At 38.4% G+C, this 24,748-nt stretch overlaps 1 protein-coding gene across 2 annotated transcripts; it reads left to right on the plus strand.

Annotated features, from left to right (window-relative positions):
* Window positions 1–1,243: 1,243 nt before the first annotated feature.
* Window positions 1,244–24,371, plus strand: GUF1 (GTP binding elongation factor GUF1). Of its 2 annotated transcripts, XM_041724764.1 has the most exons (17): window positions 1,244–1,970; window positions 2,722–2,833; window positions 2,999–3,147; window positions 3,607–3,687; window positions 4,618–4,695; window positions 5,655–5,738; window positions 10,056–10,120; window positions 10,610–10,813; window positions 12,158–12,297; window positions 13,457–13,580; window positions 14,398–14,530; window positions 15,358–15,501; window positions 16,401–16,534; window positions 19,727–19,828; window positions 20,666–20,785; window positions 22,605–22,641; window positions 23,410–24,371. In XM_041724764.1, the coding sequence occupies exons 1-17, from the start codon at window positions 1,806–1,808 to the stop codon at window positions 23,545–23,547; spliced, it is 2,010 nt and encodes a 669-aa protein (XP_041580698.1). In that variant the 5' UTR covers window positions 1,244–1,805; the 3' UTR covers window positions 23,548–24,371. The 2 variants fall into 2 exon arrangements, with proteins under 2 accessions (XP_041580698.1, XP_041580699.1); XM_041724765.1 differs by lacking the exons at window positions 1,244–1,970; window positions 2,722–2,833; window positions 2,999–3,147; window positions 3,607–3,687; window positions 4,618–4,695 and adding an exon at window positions 4,946–4,967 and having other exon boundaries at window positions 5,659–5,738.
* The last annotated feature ends 377 nt before the right edge of the window (window positions 24,372–24,748 follow it).

A 24,748-nucleotide genomic window follows, 5' to 3' on the forward strand; every position in this document is an offset into this window, starting at 1 on the left:
ACCCTGATGGCAGGGCCACCTCCCAGCCTGCGCCCCCGGCAGATGCGCAGCTGTCCGAGCCGCTCAGGGGCCCCGCTGCTCCACGCTTTTCATCAAGACCGGTTCAGAGCCTGTCACAGGTGAAATCTTAGCATTGAATCCCATTTTTTTTAAATTTATTGATTCCACTAACTTTTAACGTATGACAGCTCGTGATGCTTTTTCGACTTACGGTGATGATGCAAATCTTTCTCTTAAATCACGTTGGTGTTATGCTGTGTGTTGCCAAATAGAACTCCAATAAAAGATAAAAAATTAAAAAATAATAAAATAAAAAATAAATAAAATAAAAAAATAAAGTAAAATTAAATTATTACATTTTTAATTTAATTTAATTAAAAAAAATAAATGCACCTGCCTTCAGCCCAGGTCATGACCCCCGGGTCCCGGGATCGAGTCCCGCGTCGGGCTCCCCGCATGGAGCCTGCTCCTCCCTCTGCCTGGGTCTCTGCCTCTCTCATGAATAAATAAGAGCTTTAAAAAATAAATAAATAAATTACGCATAAAAGATAATTTCCAGTAAAGAACCCCCAGTGTGTGGCGGCAGCGTGTGTGAACCGGGGAGGACACTGGCCGCAGCGGTCTGCCCGTCCCTGCTGGAGCCCGTGGATGACGTCGTCCCTTCAGGCCGCCGTGACGCGGGCCCCGGGGCAGAGGCGACGGCAGGGGCCGGGACGGCGGTGACCGCAGCCCGACGGCGGCCGGGACCTGGCGCAACCCTGGGCTCCGCTCGGCTGCTGCCCCGTCGGTCTGCACCCACCTTTCCGCGGTCCAGAGAAGAGCAAGGGGACGGCGGGGACCGCGGGGGACGTCGTGGTGACGTCATGGGGACGTCGAGGGGGGACAGCGTGGGGACGTCATGGGGACGTCGAGAGGGACGACGTGGGGACGTCATGAGGATTACGAGAGGGACGACGTGGGGACGTCATGGGGATGTCGAGAGGGACGACGTGGGGACGTCATGGGGATGTTGAGAGGACTGTCACCCACCGGCGTGGGGACGTCGACAGGGACGTCATGGGGACAGCGTGGGGACGTCATGGGGACGGCGCGGGGACGTCATAGGGGCTGTCGAGGGGACTGTCAGCCACCGGCGGGGGGACGTCATGGGGACAGCGTGGGGACGTCATGGGGACGTCGAGAGCCACAGCGTGGGGACGTCATGGGGACGGCGCGGGGACGTCATGGGGGCTGTCTAGGGGACTGTCAGCCACCGGCGTGGGACACGTGGGGGGACGGGCACTGCCGCGCTACGCCGGCCTCAGCACTTTATTTATTTAATTTTATTTATTTATTCAGAACGAGAGAGGCAGAGACCGAGGCAGAGGGAGGAGCAGGCTCCACGCTCCCTGCAGGGAGCCCGACGCGGGGCTCGACCCCGGGGCCTCGCACTCTCCATTCCGGCGGAGGCCAGTGTCCCGGACGCCGAGGCCGAGGGGCCGGGAGCCGGGAGCCGGGCGGGAGCTGGCGGGCAGGCTCGGCCGCCTTCCGCGGGGCGCACCCCCGCTCGGGCCCTCCCGGACGCAGGACCCCGGCCTCGGAGCCGCGCTGCCCTCCCCGCCCCAGGCGAAGCCGACTCCCCGCGCCGCGGCCGGGCCGAGCGCTCCGCCCCGCCTTCGGGCGGGCGCGCTGACGTCACCACGCGTGCGACGTGCCGACGCCGGGAGCCGCGCGTCGTCTCGCGTGACGCGCCGGGACCCGCCGTACCGGCGCGATGGCGGCGAGCCGCGTGGAGACCCGCCCCTGAGGCCCCGGGAGCGCGCAGCATGTGGACGCCCGCGGGGCGCGGAGGGTGGCACGGGCACGCGCTCAGGCTGTGGGCCGCGGCGGCCGCACGACGGGGGCCCCCGGAGTCCGGCCCCGCGCCCACCCGGGCGGTTGCTGCCGCGGCCGGGACTCCGCGCAGCCCCGACGCCCCGGCCGACCGCAAGGTGAGCCCTGGGCGACCGCGCCTCGGAGTGGAGCGGCCTTCGTTGCGCAGGCGCGACGGGGGGGGGGGTCTCTCAGCGGGGGGCGGGGTCGGCTCTCGGGGCGGGGCAGGGCGGGGCTTGCGCTGCGCGGGGGCGGGGCGGGGCGTGGGCGTGGGCGGGGCGGGGCGTGGGCGGGGCCTGTGTGCGGGGCGGGGGCTGCGCTTGGGGCGGGCGGGGCGGGGCGGGGGCGGGGCTGCGCGCGGGTGCGAGGCCTGGCAGGCTTCGCCGCCTCCTAGAAGCCTGCCGGGATTCCTCTGTCCTGTGGCTTCCGTGCTCCGTGTCTGGAGGCGGCTGACGGCGTCCAGGGCGTGGGCAGCGCGGGCAGGGCCGGGGTGTGCTTCGCGCTGTTCCGGGGCATCTCGAGGCCTGGCGCCGGCGAGGGAGGCGAGCAGTTCCTGACGCCGGGCCCAGGAATAGTCGTGGGTGTGGGTCCTCGTAAAACCCTAAAGAGGATGCCTACAACTAAAAATCTGGAGTTACTTTTTTTTTTTTTTTAAGATTTTATTTATTCCTGAAAGAGAGAGAGAGGCAGAGACCCAGGCAGAGGGAGAAGCAGGCTCCCGGGATCACGCCCTGGGCCCAAGGCTGACTCAATAAAATTATTCCAAGAAGACTATAGGAAAGTTCTTGGAATGTTCTTGGAATTGGTATACTTGTTTCATATCCTGCAAAATGTATGCTCATAAATGTTTTATTTTTCTTCCCTTTCTAGGAAAAAATCGACATGTCTAGATTCTCTGTTGAAAATACCAGAAATTTCAGCATCATTGCACATGTGGATCATGGCAAAAGTACTTTGGCTGACCGACTCCTGGAACTAACAGGTATTTTCATTTTATGTTCTATAGTTAATTGACGGCCACGAGTGCTTAATCATCGTCTTTACTGTGCCTTTTAAAATTTTGGTTTTGATTTTATATGCAGTGTTGTGTCTTTTTTTTTTTTTTTTAAGCCTATAGAAATCTCAGTAAGTGTTTTTCTCCTTGTAGGCACAATTGATAAAACAAAAAATAATAAACAGGTTCTTGATAAATTGCAAGTGGAACGAGAAAGAGGAATCACTGTTAAAGCACAGACAGCGTCTCTTTTCTATAATTGTGAAGGAAAGCAGTACCTTCTAAATCTCATCGATACACCGGTACGTGTAATATTTCATCTCTCTTGTTGTGTCAGCCTTGGATTGATTCTGCAAACAAATCCCTGTTCAGTTTTAGAACCGAGCATTAAACATTTTGCTTTTGGTTTTCTCAGTGTTTTTATGTTTGAGTCAGTTGTTTCACAAGTATAGGCTAAAAAAAAAAGGAATTAATTTTTTATCAAGGGGATTCAGTAGATTGACCATAATTTCCCTCTCTAAAAAATTACAGCTCTTGGGCAGCCCTGGTGGCTCAGCAGTTTAGCCTCTGCCTTCCGCCCAGGGCAGGATCCTGGAGACCCCGGATCAAGTCCCGCGTCAGGCTCCCTGCAGGGAGCCTGCTTCTCCCTCTGCCTTTGTCTCTGCCCCTCTGTCTGTGTCTCTCATGAATGAATAAATTAAAAAAAAATCTTAAAAAAAATACAGCTCACTTGAGAAGTATGGATATTTTCTGTTCTTCAGGGCCATGTTGATTTTAGTTACGAGGTATCCAGGTCACTGTCCGCTTGCCAGGGCGTTTTACTTGTGGTGGATGCAAACGAGGTAGGTACTTGCAATTTTATGTGGTGTGACATGCTATTCGGTTGTTTCAAGAGGTTTTCCTAAAAATATATTTTGGAAATAGAGTTTTTATGTTTGAAAATAATAAGATTTATTGTATTAAGCCAAATCATATGCTTTGGTCCTGTTGATTTCAATTTTATGGCACTAAAGCAGTCTGAGGTTGACTCGTTCATATTTTAAAGACTTTAATCTTCTAGAAGAATGAAGGGATTGTTGGAGTATATACGACATTCATCCCACCAAAACCTCAATTTTTGGAGTTCTTAATTTGGGGTTTTAATATTAATTTTTAGCAGAATTTGAAAATGAATATTTCACAGGTCATTTTGGGTGATTTTAAGGTGATTTGGGAAATATTACCATTAAGGAAATATGTCATTAACATTACCAAGTTCTTTTGTGGTGTGAAGATAACCATAAAAACATATTCAGTTCAATGATGGTATAAGAGCTGTGATGAAAAAAAAAAAAAAAAAAAAAAAAAAAAAAAAAGAGCTGTGATGTACTATTAAAGTAAGTCTTTGATATGTTTCATTTTCTCACAAACTTTTCATTCAAAACCCAGGGTATTTGTTGTGTTAAACCTTCCTTGCTCCTCAAGGAACTGAGGAACAGTCAGTGTCTGCCTCACGTACATTGGATACGGGGCTCCAAGAACCTTATCACATGACTGTGTCCTTCAGTAGGCTTTCATGACCTTGAGGGCTCATGTTTCATGTCTTTTGTCTCCAGTAATATTTCATGATATGAAAGGAATTTTCACAAGGGACCTGGATTTCTGGGAGTATAGATACCATACTTTTTTTATACCTCTGCTTTTGGTGAAGATGTGTGGAATGGTTTTAAATCCTAGCTTTTGTGATAGATGGTAGAATGGTCATATCGGTACCTTTGTCTTGATTTTTCTAGGGTATTCAAGCCCAAACTGTAGCAAACTTCTTTCTTGCCTTTGAAGCACAGCTGTCGGTAATTCCAGTTATAAACAAGGTAATTCTAATGAGACAATAATACCATTTAGTATTTTACTTTCTAAAAGTGAATTTAGTGTTTGACTATTAAGTATACTATTTTTTATGTGAGGAATCTTCAACTGCATATTAAATATATTGGTAGGATTTATTTCTTTGAATTGCACGTAATAGAATTGCAACTCAATCTCCTATATCCTTACATGTAGTTGAGAAGACCATCTCCCTGGATTGACATGGAATATTGAGGGCTATTTGTGGAGGAAAGGAACAACATGCAGGGCAGCCAAAGTACGTTTATTACGCTAAAACACATATAGGAAAAGAAAAAGCCTTTAATTGGGGGGAAATAGTATAACACATGGAACATAACAGTGAAGTCCTAAGCTGAGCACTGTTGATAAACCTTAACTTTTATATTTTAAAATTAACAGTCTTAATTTAAAAATCCACTTTGCAGGATGCTAGGTGGCTCAGTTGGTGAAGCATCCAGCTTGATCTCAGCTCAGGTCTTGGACTCGGGGTTGTGAGTTCAAGTTCTGAGTTGGGATCTGCTGGGTGTGGAGCCTACTTAAAAAAAATCTGAATTGCATTCAGTTGAATTTTGTTTATATTATTAGAGTTAAGATTAAAAGATGCAAAGTTGCTTATAGGTAGGACAGTTTGCTGTCATAAGTTATATCTAATTTATAAAATCAGTTTATATGATCTTGGTTGATAAATTGTTATTGAACTCTTTTACTACATTGAGTTGCCAGCTGCGTAAAGTTATTGCATGCTCTGTTGTCTGCTCTCTGTTTTTCAGTGGGTCTATTTCTTAAAATTATATTGCCTATGTCTGGATTATCTTAACACTTTTGAAAAGAAAAATAGAGGTATCAGTTATCGTAGGTATGCTCTTAACTGTCTCTGAATACTATTAATATGTAATACATCTTTTTTTACTGTATTAACACATAATGATTTTTTTTTTTTAAGATAGATCTGAAGAATGCTGATCCTGAAAGAGTGGAAAAGCAAATTGAAAAAGTGTTTGATATTCCAAGAAATGAATGTATTAAGGTAAAATACCCTTTTTTTTTTTTGAAGACATAGTTACACTTACAAAAAATCTCAGGGATTGGGATGTCTGGGGTGGGTCGGCGGTTGAGCATCTGCCTTTGGATCAGGGTGTGATCCCGGAATCCTGGGATCGGGTCCCACATCGGGCTCCTGCATGGAGCATGATTCTTCCTCTGCCTGTGTCTACCTCTCTCTCTCTCTGTGTCTCTCATAAATAAATAAATAAAATCCTAAAAAAAAAAAAAATCTCGGGGATTGGCCTCAGTGAAATTTTATAGTATTTGATGGCCCATTGGTATATAAAGTTTTCATAGTTTTACAAAGGTGTTTTTACTAATATTTCATTTGATCATCAGAAATCTTTGTTAGGATAGACCGTAATTATTCTTGTGATCCACTTGAAAGAACTAAGGCTCACAAATTTTATTGCCTAAGATTACAGATCTAGTTAGCTAATGTGTCAGGACAAAGAAACAGGTCTTCTACAGCTGATGACAGTATTGCTTGTTACTATTTTGCCTCCATGGAATTACTCCATTCATTCATTCATTCATTCAGTCAAAGATTTATTTTACACACAGTGTGCGCATGAGCAGGGGAGAGGCTGAGAGGAGGGGAAGAGAGAATCCTACTCCCTGCTGAGCGAGGAGCCTCACTCAGGACTCCATCCCAGGACCCTGAAATCATGACCTGAGCTGGATGCCTAACTAAGTCACTTGGGTGCCCCTGGAAGTACTGTCTTTAAACAGCGGGTTCAAAATAATTTAAAGGCATTTGTATGTATTTGTTTTTGAATTGACAAAACTTTTTTTTTTTTTTTTTTTTGGCAAAAGAACTTGTTATAGTAATAATCTTAAGAAACAATAAATTTTTATTTGTATCAAAGTTGTTACTATTTTAAATTTGGATTTTATTTACCTTTCAAATGATGATGTAGGTGTTGAATAGCCTGAGCCTTGTGTAGCTGTGTGTTTGTATAGAAAGTATGTCAGTGCAACAATATAATGTTCACCTTCCACTTTCCATCTCGTTTGATTTTTGAAGGAGCAAGTTTGAGGTGACGGAGTGTTTTTTGTTTGTTTAACCTTAACACGATGGATGATTATATACAACATGGTAGTAACTGAAAAAGGAGTATTTTTTTTGGGGATAGATACATACGGAATTCAGTGGTTCTTATTATAAAGAGAAACCTCATAAGGCAGTCCTGGAATTATGGTTTCATAACTTGGGTCATATTAAAGTATAATTAACATTCTGATTTTAATGCATCTTTATAAAATTCATTCAGATACTAATCTGGTATGTGCCAGCTAGGCACACAGCTTCAACAGGATAGATGAAGCTCCTGAATCATTGTGTTTATATTCTCCTCAGGGAGGCAGTCATTAAATAAGTAAAGAAAGAAGTAAGCGTAGTAATTATTGAGTAAGAGAGGTGTTAAGAAAATTCATTCAAGAAATTGTGTTTTAGGGGATCCCTGGGTGGTTCAGTGGTTTAGCGCCTGCCTTCGGCCCAGGGCGTGATCCTGGAGTCCCGGGATCGAGTCCCGCTTCGGGCTCCCTGCATGGAGCCTGCTTCTCCCTCTGCCTGTGTCTCTGCCCCTCTCTCTCTCTCTCTCTCTCTCTCTCTCTCTGTCTATCATGAATAAATAAATTAAAAAAAAAAGAAATTGTGTTTTAGGTGGAGTATCATAGAAAATAATCCTTTTTTCTCAGATGCAGAGTATGTTAGGTAGGGCATCTCTGATGAACTGAGACTGAAGAAATGAAGAGTTGGGGAAAACGCATTCCAGGAGGAGGAAAGAGCAAGTGTAAAGGCTTGCATGTTTGGCAAGGTTTGGCACGTTTAAGGAACAGAAAGGAGGCAAGTTAGGTAAGATGGCTTTGTAGAGGTAGGCAGGAATCAAGTCATGCTGGGACTTGCTGTGCTGAGGTTTGTAAGCTATTCTAAGATAAAGGATTTTAAAGCAAGTGAGGAAAATAAATTGATTGTTCAGGTTGCTTTATAGAGAATTCATTAGGAAAGAATAAGAAGAGCTAGGGGAAGCCAGCTTGCAGTAATAGCTCAGGGGCTGGGGAGGTGGCTAAGTATGTGATGGTGATGTTGCAGAAGTGGGCAAATTTGATGTATATTCGTAGATAGGATAGATTTGCTTGTAGGTTACGTGTAAGGAAGTGATAAAAGAATGAGGTAGCTTTGGATTTAAAGCAAGTAGTTGATAGTAGTAGTTGATACCGATATGAGGAGAAGATAGAGGAGAAGACAAAAGCTTTGCTTCGGATGTAATGGGTTTGAAATGTCTATTAGACGTCCAAGTAGAGATACTGCGTAAATCTACAATTCAGGCATTCATGTAGAGAGTGGGGTCAGAGATATTTAGGAGTTATTAGCCATATATGTGGTATTGAGGTCTTACAGATGAATATCATTTCTTAAGGACAAGTGTAGAGATAAGGTCCAGAAGCCAAACTATCAGTTTGAGAGTATTTATGAGTTCTTATCAGTTTGAGAGTATTTATGAGTAAGAACTTGAGAAAGATCACAGTAGGATTTAGAATAGGAAGTGGAAGGATTGAGTATTCAGAGAAGGAATAATTTTCAAATGTAATGGGAGACAGCAAAGAGGTTGTGAATATAAATACAAGTGTATTTATATCTTTTGGGTAAGGGAGTTTGTGATATTTTCTGTTTTCTTAAATGAAATAATAGGTGGAGTCATCAACCAAGAGTGAATTGGCCAAAGGGGGAAATGTGTGATCGAAAGGAAGGTGTTGTGAAATGCCCTACTGAATGATAATGTGAATTTACTATAGGACGCGTCCTGGGAAGTTGGAAGTTTAACTGCATGTTGAGATGAGTGGTCATAAATTCACAAGAAACCAACCAGACCAGTTACTTGATTTTTCTCAGTAATGTTGAACCCTCTGATTATATTGTAGGCCTAAAAAGACACATTGTTGGGGTGCCTGGGTAGCTCAGTTAGGTGTTGCCTTCAGCTAAGGTCATGATCTTGGGGTCCTGGGATTGAGCCCTGCTTTGAGCTCCATGCTCCACAGGGAGTCTGCTTCTCCTTCTTCCTCTGTTCTCCTCACGTGTGCTCGCTCGCCCCCCCCCCCCGCTTCTCAAATTAATAAAACCTTAAGAAAAAGACAAAACATAGTTGGAAGCAGTCACAGTTGAGTTTTACCAACCTTAAGATAGGGAGAGAATAGAGAGTGGTTGAACAGAGTGATTATAAATAGTGGACCTTGGAGTCTCAGCTGGGAAAGGAGGGGGCAGGGAGCTAATGGATAATGAGAAAAGGTAGTCTATTCAAAGGATCCTTGCAAAGAAGGTACTAGAGCCTAGAGCAGCGGTTCTCCTTAGGGGGTAGTTTTGCCCCCTAGGAACCATTTGGCAACGTCTGGAGACATTTTCTTTTTTATTTTTATTTTTTTTAATTTATTTATGATAGTCACACACACAGAGAGAGAGGCAGAGACATAGGCAGAGCGAGAAGCAGGCTCCATGCACCGGGAGCCCGACGTGGGATTTGATCCCAGGTCTCCAGGATCACGCCCTGGGCCAAAGGCAGGCACTAAACCGCTGCGCCACCCAGGGATCCCAACATTTTCGTTATCATTCTGGGGAATGGGTGCTACTGTTGTCTTGTGGGTTGATGACATTCCGTAGATTCTGTTAAACATCCTAAAATGCACAGAACAGTCCCTAAAACAATTATCACCCCAAACCATCCTTAGTGCTGACTTGGGAAACTGATCTAGAGACAGCTTAAAGGTTAAGAGGTAGTTTTTAGGGAACGGGCTTTGAAGTGAGGATTTCAGAGGCAATCCAGTTACTAATAATGACAAAGGTGAGTCGTGCCCTTATTTTTTTTTTTTTTTTTGAGTCTTCAGGCTCGCTCACGCTCGCTCGCTCTCTCGAGAACGAAAGTAGTAATATGCCTTATAACTATATGTGTGCCATACATGTATATTGTTTATTCTCTTTATATGCAATAATCTTGAGGTTTAGGAAAAATATAAAGTCATACATTGCATACAGAGTCGTAACTGTTACTCAGATTTTTTTTAAACTCTTAGACTACTGCTTTCATACCGTAATCAGAATACTTTTGTAATTTAAACCAAGAACCATAGACTCCTCTACTGTAATGGAAGAATTTTGTCAGTGTTATTATATGGTTTGTGCTTTTTACTGCTTTCTTCAAATTAATGACTGTTAGAATTCTTTCTTTTTTCTAATTATAAAGCTCAGTCACCTGAATAGAAAAATAGTCTTTAAATGCTTTTTTTTGTGTGTATTCTTTTTTAGATTTCTGCGAAACTTGGAACAAATGTTGAAAGAGTTCTTCAGGCAGTCATTGAAAGAATACCCCCGTGAGTACTTTGCTGTTTTTCTACTGTTTGTCTTTAGCAGTACAAAGGCCATCAGTCTGATCTGTAATTTTAGATTAGATCATTCTTGTGAGTGAAAATACAGTCTTTTTTTATTTTTAGTAATACATAGAAATCAAGTACAGTACAGAAAAAGAAAGCAAACAAGGGTGGTAAGGATCTCTTCCTAATAATCTTTGAGTATGGAGACTTGAATACATTAGCAATTATTGTGTTTTAATACTGAATCAATGTATTTCATCAGTTTCGTAGATCTTAAAAGTCATTTATTTGACACTCAAGATTAAATTAAAACTAATATAAAAATAGGCATTATACTTCATAGGAAGATCTTTTTATTTTAGCTGTCAGTTATCAGTCTTTTTCAGGTACTAGAATAAATTAAGCATAACATTTGAATTTAAAAATAAGCATTTTATTAAGATTTTAATTTATCATGTATATATTTTCTTCTCATTTGTTTTTAATTAGTCCCAAAGTGCATCGCAAAAATCCTCTGAAAGCCTTGGTATTTGATTCCACCTTTGACCAGTATAGGGGTGTGATAGCCAATGTAGCATTATTTGATGGAATTGTTTCCAAAGGAGATAAAATTGTATCTGCACATACTAAAAAGACATATGAAGTTAATGAAATAGGAGTTCTGAATCCTAATGAGCAGCCAACACATAAATTGTAAGTAATCTGCAGTAGTAATTAAAATACCTTTGTGTGTGTTTCAATCTCTGCCTTTCTCAGCTTGCTGTGCTTAGGGTGATCCCAGTTGGGTGACTCAGAAAAAACCCAAATGGATTCTTTAATGAGACTAAATATTAAATGCTCTTGCAAAAGGAATCTCATGTGAAGGACGGTACAAATTTGATATATTTTTATTCCTTTTGACTAGTCATAACACATTTAATGATCTGGTGCACACTGGGCCCTATATTGATGTATTTGAAGAGACCGTGAAAGAGAGAGTTCTCTTCACCCATATCCGTACTATACTGGGCATCAGTTTGGTATTTCTTTATAAGTATATTTATATATATTTATAAGTAGATTATAAGTAGATCATTTGATGTAAAAGTGAAGAAAAATTCAGTAATTTTTCCTTTAGTATGGTAAGACTTTGACTAACTAGAGAATCCATGGTTAGGAAGGTAGTGTGCGTTGGAAAAACTGAATTCTGAATTTGCTAACGAATATTTGAGCGCCTACTCCAGCATTACACCAGGTACTGAGGAGATTAATCATCTGGCACATACGTGGGGCAACCTAAGGTCTTTGTTTCCTCATAGGTGAAAACCAAGGTAGTGAATCAGGCAACTGTGTAGGTCACACTTGATAGTTTAATGTCTAAAACTAGCACTATTTTGCTCATTACATTTTTTATTTGAGGCATTAAGTCTATTTTGATTTTACTCAAATATTTATCTGTGTTCCATCATGTAGATCATGTATTGACAGTTATCGTATCTTCACTTAAGATTCTGATATCCTAAACGTTGTTTGTTACTATGTAGGAAATTTGCTTTAAAACCAACAACAAAAACTAAGCTAAAACTCTGAAATTTTCGGATGTGCTCTTTTCCTAGAGCATTAAATTGGTGTCAGATTCATTTAGAGTTCACACTTTTCTGCTTGGTTAAAAATCTATCTTTTTTTTTTTAAGTGCATCAATGACACAATTCATTAATAAAATAGTGTTTTACAGTACAAGAAATATCTTGTTTCTGCACTTAGTTTCTCTATGTTTCTATTATATTTTAGAAGCTGTTATTTAATTTGCAAAGGCAGGCAGATTCCTGAAGAAGGCCATAGGCTTGTGTGGGAGAGGTCCTTGATAATGGATTGTAAGGCATGGTCATGATCTTTTACTGACCATTTAGCGTTAAGAATTGATAGGTAGCACTTACTCTGAATTAGATGAGGTTTTATTTGGAAAATGTTATAATTTCCAGGAAAGGTAGAGCTAATTGTGAGTATGCACTTGAAACATTAAAGCAGTAAATATTTCCATATAATAATTTTATTTAGATATGCAGGACAGGTGGGCTATCTGATTGCTGGGATGAAAGATGTCACTGAAGCACAAATAGGAGATACATTATATTTACATAAACAACCAGTGGAGCCCTTGCCTGGGTTTAAATCCGCGAAACCAATGGTATTTGCAGGTGAGGAGCTCACAAATTCAAGGATGAGGGACAATTTATTCTGTAAATTGAAGTAATAATTACCAGAAATAATCGTTTTCAATAACAGCTAATTCCAGAATACTCTTTCTGTTTTCATTTTTTGAATGCTATTTATGTGTCAGTTAATTTCATATGTATATTGAAGCTTTATGTGGGAGATCATTTCCTACACTTTTTTTTTTTCTTTTAGGACTTCTTGGAAAATATGGGCTCTCTGATATGTAAAAGAACATAGTGACATGGATTTCCTTTTTGTTTCCCTGGGGGGATAGGCCATTGCATTTGGAATATTTCTTGAGTTAGCATGCATTCATGACTAATTCTCAGTAGACATTTATTGCTGCCTTTTAGTTGGACTTCCTTTAACATTGTATAGTACCAGTGTAAGTGGCAGAGGACAGTGCGTCTGCTCAGGTGCAGGACTTCACAGCCTTTCACTACTGTGTGGTGTGATACATACTTGAGGAAGGAAGGCCTGATCGGAGGTCATCAGGTTACTCCGTGCTGGTATCCAGCACCTGCTTTTCTCCCCTTGTATCTGTCCCTGGGAATTAGGAAGTTTGTCTTTAATTAGGCAAAGTCAATCATTTGGATTTTGGAGGATTCGAGAGTGAGGACTTGAGGATCAGATGAAAAAGGATCTGATGAATCACTAACTTTATGGTTTTTGTCAATGAATTGAGAAAAGCAAAACTTATCTTTGATTTTAATAGATTATCTGCCGTACAGAGTGAAGGGTTAAGTGTAGTTTTCATTTCTAGTTCTGCTTTTCATCTCAGGGAATTTCATTTGTGGTTGTGGGATGTCTTCAACTTTTGTTTCTTGAAATAATGCATTTTTCTAATAGGCCTAATTCCGTGGTTCTTTTTTATTTTTCTTATATTTTTGCAAAAGGATAAAAACGTCACTTGGAGTGTGAATCCAGTTGTAAATTCATTAAGGCTTTAAAACTTGCAAGATACTTTGAAGCCAGTGTAACTTAATATTCAGGTTTTCTTAGTAAACCAATTATTGTGGTCGTTGTAATATAGGGAAGTAATTTAAAAGCTAAATGTTTAATTTTGGTCTTGGAAGCATTATATATTTGGTTTTTAGGCAGATTTTCACATGTGATAATTAGAAATTATTGTGTCCTCAGGGATGTACCCTATAGACCAATCTGAATATAATAACCTGAAGAGTGCTGTAGAAAAACTGACTATAAATGATTCCAGTGTGACAGTTCATCGCGATAGTAGCCTTGCCTTAGGTGCTGGCTGGAGGTAAGGTTCTTTTACCCTCCCTGTAGGACCAAATTTTTATTGAAAAGTGAAATTTAAGTGGTTCGTTGTTCCTGAATATTTGGTTAGTGTAAAGCATACCAAAAGAAACGTCTGCCTGTTTCATACTCTATTCATGTTCTATGGAAAAGCTTTACAGCAATTTTTTTTTTTTTTTTTTTTTTTTTTTTTTTTTGCTTTACAGCAATTTTAAGTAGAACTCCAAAAGAAGTTTTTCTTTTTTTTTTTTTAATTTTGAATCTTATTTAATGAAGTTTTGCTAGCATTTAATTATTATTATTTTAAAGATTTTATTTATTCATGAGACACAAAGAGAGAGAGGCAGGGACACAGGCAGAGGGAGAAGCAGGCTCCCTGTGGGGAGCCCAACATGGGACTCAATCCCGGGACCCCGGGGTCACACCCCGGGATGAAGGTGGTGCTAAACCGCTGAGCCATCCAGGCTGCCTAGCCATTTAATTATGACGTGAATTGTTTGAATGACTTTTTGTTTTTATTTGGATTTTTAAAAGATTTTATTTAGTTGAGAGAGACAGCGAGAGAGCATGAGCAGCAGTCAGGGAGGGGGTAGAAGTAGACTCCTCACTGAGCCAGGAGCCCCATTTGGTCCCAGGGCGGCACCATCATGACCTGAGCTGAATGAGGCAAACGCTTAACCGACTACGCCACCGAGGTGCCCAAACTATTTTTATTTGGAATGACTTAATCCCACCCCTCCCCACAAAGTAACACTATGTTCATCAAAGAAACCAGGGCCCATGAAATACACATTTTGGAGTTTGACGTTTTCTCCCCCCAGGTTGGGATTTCTTGGACTTTTGCATATGGAAGTTTTCAACCAGCGACTAGAGCAAGAATATAATGCTTCTGTAATTTTGACAACCCCTACTGTTCCATATAAAGCTGTTCTTTCATCAGCAAAATTGATAAAGGTACTGTTGTCAACCAACATACAAGGGAAAACCAAAAAGTGTGTGTGTGTGTGTGTGTGTGTTTGTGTGTATGCAAAATGTGAGAGAAACTTTTGTACACCATTAACTTAGTTATTACATGAAATATTTCTTGATTAGTAGCATTAAAAATTGAATTACTTTATGACTAATAATGGAGAAGCCACTTGAGAACTAATTAATGCAGTATTTTTCTTAACCTGATAGAAATCTGTATATTGTCAAAACTAACCTGTTACTGAGAATAAAAAAAATAGAATTAGTAATTAAAATGCTGTTCTAAACCCAGTACAAAAATGAAGAATATAATTTTGGTCATAAGTAATTTATCTTACGAAAACTGAAGCAGTCATTGCTACCTGGCTATAGGAAATTTCAAATTTCAAGCTAATGACAGAGACAGTATTGTATTGCATCTGAATTGCAGTGAATTCAGTTTAAACAAATTTTAACTTTAACATCTGTAAATATTTTCTATCAAAGTTAACTTAGGAAACTATGCTAATGCCCTATAAAAAGCAGATTAAAATGTCGTTTTACATATTTTTTTCTGAGTGGTACATGAGATGTGTTTAGTAAATGTCCAGCAGATGTTATTTAATAAAATTGCTATTAAGTGGTTATAGTTGTATGGTTTTTAAAATATAAGCTTGTTAAGATAATAGTCTAACCTTTAGGAATTCTTCTGTTTTTATTCAACAGATGCAGTTATTATAAATTCTAATATTTACTATAAATTAAAAGCCAATTTTAAAACAGGGTAATTAAGATTTTTTTTTAAGCTTTTGAATGATTTTTCTTATTTTTAGGAATACAGAGAAAAGGAAATTACGATCATCAATCCTGCACAATTCCCTGATAAATCAAAAGTTACAGAATATTTGGAGCCTGTTGTTTTGGGTACCATTATCACACCAGATGAATATATTGGAAAAGTAATGATGCTTTGCCAGGTACAAGTGTAATGCAATTTAATATAAAAGTAAATTTTAGATCCAACAGTGGTTTCCCACTGAGGTTTTAAAAGTTTTCTCTTTGTAAAGCACATTAAATTTGTAAGAAGTTTCCATAAAGATCTACATCTACACACATGTATATTTATTATATGAAATAGATACATTTAAAATCAGTTTGAGTTTAGTAAGAAAAATAGAACCAGAATTTTTATCATCTGTGTTAATTTACTGAGTTGACATGTTAGCCCAAAGAAAAGTTTGATGCTTATTTGTACTAACTAGCTAAAAGAATGTTTTTTGGAATTGAAGATAGTTTGAAAGATAACTGTAATATTTGAGACTTTTGACTAAAGGGTGGATATTCTCCCTTTTGTCTTAGTTTTGCTATGATATAATAAATGACTTAATCCACAAATCATCCTCAAAAAACTATTTGAAATATTCCGATGCATATAGGAAAGAACTGTTAAGTGAGTATTAGTGGATTTGCATTTTAATTCTGTAATCACAAACTAGAAAACTTTGGCCATTTACTTAATATCTTTGGACCTAAGTATTTGTAAAACAAGAAATTAGAACTTTGACATTATCTATAATTGTATTTGGTTTATCATTAAATACTATATAATTTTAAAAAGATAAACTTGTTAAAGATAAAAGATTTAAAGCTTTGTTATTAAATATGTTACAATTGAAGTATGAAATAGTTCTCTCTGTATTACAAGTATTGTCTGCAAGATTTTAGTAGACCAGTAAATATTCCTTCATTTTTGCCCACTCTTTATTAGGATCTGTAAGGGAATTTTTAAGTTGGTAATTGACAGCTTTCTATATTCATTATAAATCATTTAAATAGGTTCATCATTAAGTACACTTTTTTTTTTTTTCTTTTTTAGGCTCGAAGAGCAGTTCAGAAGAATATGATGTATATTGATCAAAATAGAGTTATGCTTAAATACCTCTTCCCTTTGAATGAAATTGTGGTGGATTTTTATGATTCCTTGAAATCCCTGTCTTCTGGATATGCTAGGTAAAAATTTAACAAGAAGTTCAGATACCTGGACAATTCTTTTGAAATATTGACCAACATGAGTATACTAATTCTCAGCTCATTTAATAATCTCTGTTCTCTTGAAAATAGTGGAGAAACAACTTTAAGGATAGAAAGGCTTGGAACAACCTTGTAAGTGTTAGAGTGTTCATAATTTGCTTTGGAAGAACAAGCTTCTTCAACTCATCAAACCATTACCCTTCTTTTTTTTAATTTTTTTTAATTTTTTATTTTTTTAAAGAATTTATTTACTTCTTCATGAGAGACACACACAGAGAGGCAGAGACACAGGCAGAGGGAGAACAGGCTCCATGCAGGGAGCCTGACGTGGGACTCGATCCCGGGTCTCTAGGATCATGCCCTGGGCTGAAGGCGGCACTAAACCGCTGAGCCACCTGGCTGCCCCTTACCCTTCTTTTAATAAAAAAGTTATAGTGTCTTCTTCATGAAAGAGTATACTGTTAAAAATTATATGTGATTTCAGAAAGCTGCTGTGGTCTCAGTGGCACATTTGAAATGTATTTGTGTCTTCTGTATTCCTAGGAGCACCGGAATATATTTGGAAAACAGACGTACATATTTAGCCTGTAAAAAATGTGAGGTGTGTCCCTGGATCTGTGAGCACTTTAATACCTTGATCTTCTCCAGAATAAGTGGTCCATATTATGAAAACCAGGAGTACATGGGGGGAACTGCCTGATAGAAGTGGAGGAAGGTGTAATACTAAGTAACAACTCAAAACATAGCATTTGGGGAGTATTTTATGTTGGGGTAAATAACTCTAGCTGCCCACAGTGTCCTAAAATCTTATGTTACTGGATAGCATATATTGGAATATAAAGAAAATATGAAATATGCTGGGGAAGTAGATGGGAAAATGACCATTCCCATCTATAAAATACACGTGCATCTGCATACATGTGCAGGCATATTTAACATTAATATTCAAAGAAAAATTCCAGTGTTCAGAGACTGGGCTACAGTGACCTGGAAATTCAGCTTTATAAAATGAGCTTTATAATGAAAGAGTCATCCTAACTGTTTACAAAGGAGTATCCTTTGTGTTTGTATTGAGGAATTAGTTTTTCTACTTTGTCACCCCTTTCTTTTTCTCCCATGTCTTCTTTCCGATAACGTAAGCAAATAAGTGGCAGTGAGATTTAGAGGAAGATGAATTGTTGTTAAAAAGCAGTTGTAGTTGAAAGAACAATGACTAAGCTAAATGTTTACAAACATTTCTAAGCAAGTCTGTCAGTCATACTCGCATTTAGATACCACTTTATGAATTAAGTGGTCCTAAAATCTTTTAGCTTAGAAACTTAAACATACTTCAGATTAAATGAGAGAGCATACTTAAGTTTGAACTCTGTAACAATAAAAGAATGCCAGCTTCCAGGATTAAGGTGATTCTTATGTTCAGGATGGATCTTTCTGTTAAGTAGTCAATTCCTAACTTAATAAAAATGCATCATGGTCTGTGACCATAGTCAGCCCTCCTGGACTGAGATAAGGAACATTTTCTCTTAGACCAAGTTTCAAGACTCTTGTGCTGCTGGGTCAGAAGTTTGATGGAGCTGTTTGTCCTAAAACCCCCAGGTAGCCTTTCAGACTCCTAAATGTGTTTCCTGCATTCCTCAATGTGTTGTACACTGGAATGAATAACTTTTGAACAGAGCTTAGGTTTCCATATAGCCAGCTTGGAAACACAGACAACATTTGTATAATGGTTTCTTTTGAAAAAAAATGAGTGAATAAATTTTAAAATTTTGGAGCACACAAGATTTTAACATTGTCAACAGGTGAAATCTAGATCCTATGTGTAGATTTTATCTTTGTTTTCTGCGTAGTACTTAAGATATCTTTCATAGGGATCCCTGGGTGGCGCAGCGGTTTGGCACCTGCCTTTGGCCCAGGGCGCGATCCTGGAGACCCGGGATCGAATCCCACGTCGGGCTCCCGGTGCATGGAGCCTGCTTCTCCCTCTGCCTGTGTCTCTGCTTCTCTCTCTCTCTCTCTCTGTGCGACTATCATAAATAAATAAAAAAATTAAAAAAAAAAAAAGATATCTTTCATATAGTAAATCCTAATGTTTGTTGCAGAAAGAAAGGATTTTAGCAAAACTTTAGGTAGTCTGGCTTTAAAGAGTATTAGTATCAACTTGTGACCTTCCTGCTATAAAAGCTTAGAAACCAAACATTTCCAGCTCTAGGCATCAGGGGTTTTTTTGGTGTTGTTCTTTTTTTTTTTTTTTTTTTTTTTTTTTTTAAGATTTTATTTATTCATGAGAGAGACAGACAGGCAGAGACAGAGTCAGAGGGAGACACAGGCTCCAATGTGGGACTCGATCCCAGGACCCTGGGATCACGACCTGGGCTGAAGGCAGACGCTCAACCACAGAGCCACCCAGGTGCTCTGGCATCAGTTTGTTTTAAAATTTAAGACAATTTAGGCCATACATGTTCTAATCCATAATTGAAAAAACATGTAAGCATGAAATTTTCCTTCTCACTAGACTTCAGTTTTGTAAGTTAAACCTGTTTTGATTAGCATTCTAAGCTTTGACTATATTGTTTAATAGCTGATGCTAATGAAGTGCTATTTGCTTGCGAGGCTGTGTTCTGAACACTTTTTTTGTATCAGGTACTGTTTCAGTGCTTTACATGTATTCACTCATTTCATCCCCAAAAAAGCTCTGTGAAGATTCAAACTAAAGAGTAGTAGGTGAAATCCGTATGTCTTATTTATAGTGACCCTTTAACAGGGCATAGTATTTATTTAACTGGTAATAGAAAGCTAAACAGAAGCCCACATGTAATCTCTGCGAATGAGCTATGAATATATGCTGTTGTCTACAGCCCGCCAGCTCTTGGGAGGAAACATTGGGAAGAAGGTGACATTTGTCTTCAGTGTCCCATTTTCCTAGACTTGCTTACCATTTTATTTTCCTCTTGCTTTTGCCTTTCATTTCATAAATGTAAAACGTTGAGGGACTCCCTTACTGTGGTCATCTAGATCTGTTCATGTGAAATGTATATTTAATATTTTGATAGAAAGTTATATCTTTGGGTGGGGGGATATGGGGATGGGTAGAAAAAAATCTACTTTGCAAAGAAAAATAATAGTCTCTTGGGAAGTATGTTTATCTATCACTTGGATGTTTTTCCTTGTTAGTTTTGATTATGAAGATGCGGGCTACCAGACTGCAGAGCTTGTAAAAATGGATATTCTACTGAATGGAAATATTGTAGAGGAGCTAGTGACTATTGTACACAAGTAAGTTCAATAGAAACTAATCATGGAATGTGAAAGGAACCAGTTTTGACATGTTTTTATTTAATCATTGCTTGCTTATTTTTATTTGAGAGCTACAGTTTAAACACTTAAAAGTAATTAAATTTCCTTGTACTAGTTTTTCCTTCCATTCTTTTCCCATGCTTCTCTTTCCAAACTGTTAAATATGAAAGAATAGAATTACAATAGCCAAAAAGAATAGTGTCATGGAAAGAAATGTTTCCCACATCAGGGTAAGGCAAAGTAGAAGAAATGGTTTTAAACTTTGTGTTAGATTTAAAATTGAAAACAAAAATTTTTTTTTTTTCAAAAAAATTTTTATATTCATAAAAATTGATAATGAAAAATATAATATCCTATATATTCAACAAATAGATTGATAAAAATAAATAATGGAGCACCTATTTAATAATCTTAAGGTATTAAAATTATATTGTAAAGTAATATTAATGACATTAAAATGCCTATTCAATAAAAAATAGACATATGCTATGATTCAAACTGTAAATAACAAACTTATGCAGGAAAGTAACTGGAAGGACATATATGTGTTTAACAAACATTCTAAAATGTTTAACATTGGCTTTCTATGGTGAGGGGAAAGGTAGCAAGAATGGTTTGTTTTCCAACATTTCCTGTAATAGGTATATTTTTACAATCAGAAAAGTCGTGATTCAAAGTAAGGGTTATTTATGGCAGTTGAGTTCCCATTTGAACCTCTTTAGGAAATCACCTTTACATCTATTATGTGTATGTACTAGAAAAGTACTGTAAGTATTTGTATTTAGGATATGTAAATAGTTACATTTTCTCTCTCAGAGACAAAGCACACTCTGTTGGCAAAGTCATATGTGAACGTCTTAAGGATTCTCTTCCTAGGCAGCTGTTTGAGATAGCAATTCAAGCTGCTATTGGAAGTAAAATCATTGCAAGAGAAACGTGAGTTGAAATTTATTTTTGTTTTCTGTTTTAGAATAAATGGTTGGAAATGATAGGAGTAGAACTATATTATGAAGTGATATTAAAAATTTTAACTTCACATTGGTTTAAGCCTTATTCCTACTTGTAGAAACACTAATCTGATTTTAATTCCACTTAATTAAGTGATAATTGTTATTTACTTAAATTGCACTGTTATTTTAATAATATATTAAAATATAAAATATTTTATATTAAAATATACATTATTTTAATAATTGTTAGTTATTTACTTAAATTACACTGAGTGGTATTTTTTAGAATTATTGATATAATGGACATGGGTTTGAAGAATTGCTTTATTTCCACTCATTTTATTGAATGACCACTGAATTTCCTAAGTAAGTATAGCTAATAGCAACTGAAACTTTTTAAGAAGCTTTAGAAAAAATTTTTGGAGCTACTCTTCCAAAAGACAAAACTAAATTATTTTTTTTTAAAGATTTTATTTGTTTATCAGAGAGGGAGCACAAGCTGGAAGAGCTTCAGGCAGAGGAAAAGAAGGCTCCCCGCTGAGCAGGACCCCAGGGTCATGACCTGAGCCCAAGGTCAACTTTTGATCAGCTGAGCCATCCAGGGGCCCCTAAATTACGATTTTTACTTAAAGCACTTAATATCACTTCTCAGAAGTAGCCAAATTAGAAATCGGAAAGATGACGGGCAGAGGAATGCTAATATGTTGAGCTTTGCATTGTACATTGATTGCATGACATATAGTAGAAATGGAAGATAGGCTGATTCATGTAGGACCCTGGTCTTTTTTAGGAGAGATGTGATATGTATGAATCAGAACACAAGCTGCTCTACCAGTAACAGTTAAGTGCAGGAAATACCTTGTAGCATGTTTCCTTGATTTCTGGGAAGTTGGAAGTCTTCCCTTGCTGGAAACTGCCATTTAGTGTAGTTTAAACCCAAACCTACACGTATCAGTAATGGTGAAATTACAACCACCGTTTTTACATAGTTTTGGGATAAATTTTATGCCTATGTTTGCAGTGAATTTTCATTTCTTAGCACGATTTTGCTTTAGTTAATGGTTTTGAGTTGCATGAATATCCAGAGCTTAGGCAGACTGGAACGGATCACCAGGGAACATCCTGGAAGGTGCAGTTGAAAGTAGCAAATGACTTTAACCACAGCGTGTGGAGGTAGAAGAATCCTTACAGAAAAAAAATAGATTTTTATCTCTTCTTATGGAATACATATAAAAGGAACTTTTTTCAAATTTCTTCCAAATTTCTTAGAAACACCATAGAAATAGATTAGTTTGCATTTGCTTGGGTGGATTTATTAGAATTATTTCATTTGCCCTGAAAAGGGTTTTACAAAAGTAATACATTATTTCCCAGTCAGTCTTAATGGATATTTGGTAGAGCTGGTAATGCGATGATAACCGTGTTTAAACTTTTTGGAAGTAGTAGTGAGTGGTAGGAACAGTTTTAGGCTGAGCCAGACATGACCTTGTATAATTCTTAAAATTAAGATCATACTATTGAATTTGGCCTAATCAAGACTACCCACAAGCCTTGACCTTTTTTTATTCTTAAATTTATGTTGATACTTATGTTGAATCCATTTTCTCTTTTATGTCAAATACATGAAAATAGATACAAGAGCATTTGAGCTACCTAATTATTTGTTTATATCCGTTTTACTCAGTATGGGATGATCATTTAAATCTTTAGTAAAGTGGAAATTGTTTCTGAAAATAAAATTCTTTTAAAGAGTGTTGAAATTATGTAATTTTTATGTAAATCTCTCTCTTTTTTTTTTTGTACAGTGTGAAAGCCTATAGGAAAAACGTTTTGGCAAAATGTGTATGTATTCTACTTTGTAATAATATATTTATTTCAAGAGTTTAAAATCAAAGGGCATAAATAAATCAGTTTCCATGTTTTTTTTTTTAAATAACCATTTTATCTCTTGTTTTGTTTTGAATAGGTAAATCTCAGCTTGGCTGATAACATACTCATTTTGATAAATTCTTGTTTTTCCATCTTATTTATAAAAATGTCCTTATATGAAGTACTACCCAGTGAAGTATAATGGTTACTACCAGGATAACGTGTCATTGATGTAATTTATAAGGAGACATTTTGAAGACAATGACTGTGTCTTAAGTGTGAAGAGTATGGCAGTTTGAAATCCACCTCTCCTACATTGCTTTGTTGAATCTGTGGTCTCATGGTTCTTAACTCACTTATGAGAAATAAATGGTAGATGCTTTTTCTAAATCCTTATTGTAGGGACTGGCACACTTAGGGCTGTGTGAGTTTATTAGTCTATAGCTACATAATCCAGAATCTTAAGACCTGAATCAGTAAGAAGGTTGATAATTCTTTTTTGACATGATAACATGTCATGGGGTTTCCTCGTGATCTTCCTCTCCACCCAAAAAATAAAAGTCTTTATCATTCTTTGAGAAGATGTTAAATTATGATCTGCTCTGGAGGAGGTTAGAAAGGTGACTTTGCAGACGTCTGCCTCGTGGGTAATAATTGTAAGGTCATTATAATTGTATTATGTCTCTTACATGATTTTCTGTGGAGTGATTTGGACTTGCAATTTTTAAAAATATTTTTCAGTATGGTGGTGATATTACCCGAAAAATGAAACTTTTGAAGAGACAAGCAGAAGGAAAGAAAAAACTGAGGAAAATTGGCAACATTGAAGTTCCAAAAGATGCTTTTATAAAAGTCCTGAGAACACAACCTGATAAATAATTGTGGGGAAAAAAATGAATTTTCTTTTTTTTTTAAATGAATTTTCATAAACTAAAACTTGTGTATCTTTTCATTTTACTTAGTAATCTGTATGTTTGTTGACAACAGAATGAAAAGTATAAAATTTGTTGGTTTCAGTATTTTTAGGTTTAAATAATCAATTAGCTCTTTGAAAAGGAAGAGGTGACAGGATATGAGCTTGGATTCTGAAACCATATTGCCTGCTTTTAAATTTCTGTTCCAGTCACTCCCCAAGGTAAATTATTACTTTACTCCTTAGTGAAATCAGGATTATACTGTAATTTACCTCCCAAGGCTGCTGTGAAGATTGTATCAGGTAGTATGTTTAAAATACTCAGAAGAGGGCAGCCCGGGTGGCTCAGTGCTTTAGCGCCACCTTCAGCCCAGGGTCTGATCCTGGAGACCCGGGATTGAGTCCCACGTCGTGATCCCTGCGTGGAGCTTGTTTCTCTCTCTGCCTGTGTCTCTACCCCCCCCCCCCCCCCCCCCCCGTCCGTCTCTCTCTCTGTCTCTCATGGATAAATAAAATCTTTAAAAATAAATAAATAAAATACCCTGAAGAGTGTATGACACAGTAGTAAGTGCTGAGTGAATTTTAACTATTTTGTTTTCACGCATATTTTTTCTTACACTAAGAGGCTCAGCATACTTAAGATTCTATCTAGTTCAAGCCTAAGATAAAGTATTTTCAAAATAGGATCCCTGGGTGGCGCAGCGGTTTGGCGCCTGCCTTTGGCCCAGGGCGCAATCCTGGAGATCCGGGATCGAATCCCACGTCAGGCTCCCGGTGCATGGAGCCTGCTTCTCCCTCTGCCTGTGTCTCTGCCTCTCTCTCTCACTGTGTTCCTATCATAAATAAATAAAAAAAAAAAAAAAATTAAAAAAAAAAAAAAAAAAAAACAAAGTATTTTCAAAATCATCTTAAGTATCAGTTTGTTGTTAGCTGGATAAAATCAGATTTATAGGGAGTCAGTGATTTTTTTTTAAAGATTTTATTCCGGAGAGACACAGAGAGGCACACCCGGGCTGATCACGCGCTGGGCTGAAGGCAGATGCTCAACCACTGAGCCTCCCAGGTGCCTCATGAGTCAGTTATTAAAGTCAAATACCATACTAGCTGGACATGTGCTGTCTAGTTTTTGTTTCAATTTTTATAAATGTCTGAAAGAGTTTATTATAT

Source organism: Vulpes lagopus, chromosome 12 (assembly GCF_018345385.1).
Source record: "Vulpes lagopus strain Blue_001 chromosome 12, ASM1834538v1, whole genome shotgun sequence".
Lineage (NCBI taxonomy): Eukaryota > Metazoa > Chordata > Mammalia > Carnivora > Canidae > Vulpes > Vulpes lagopus.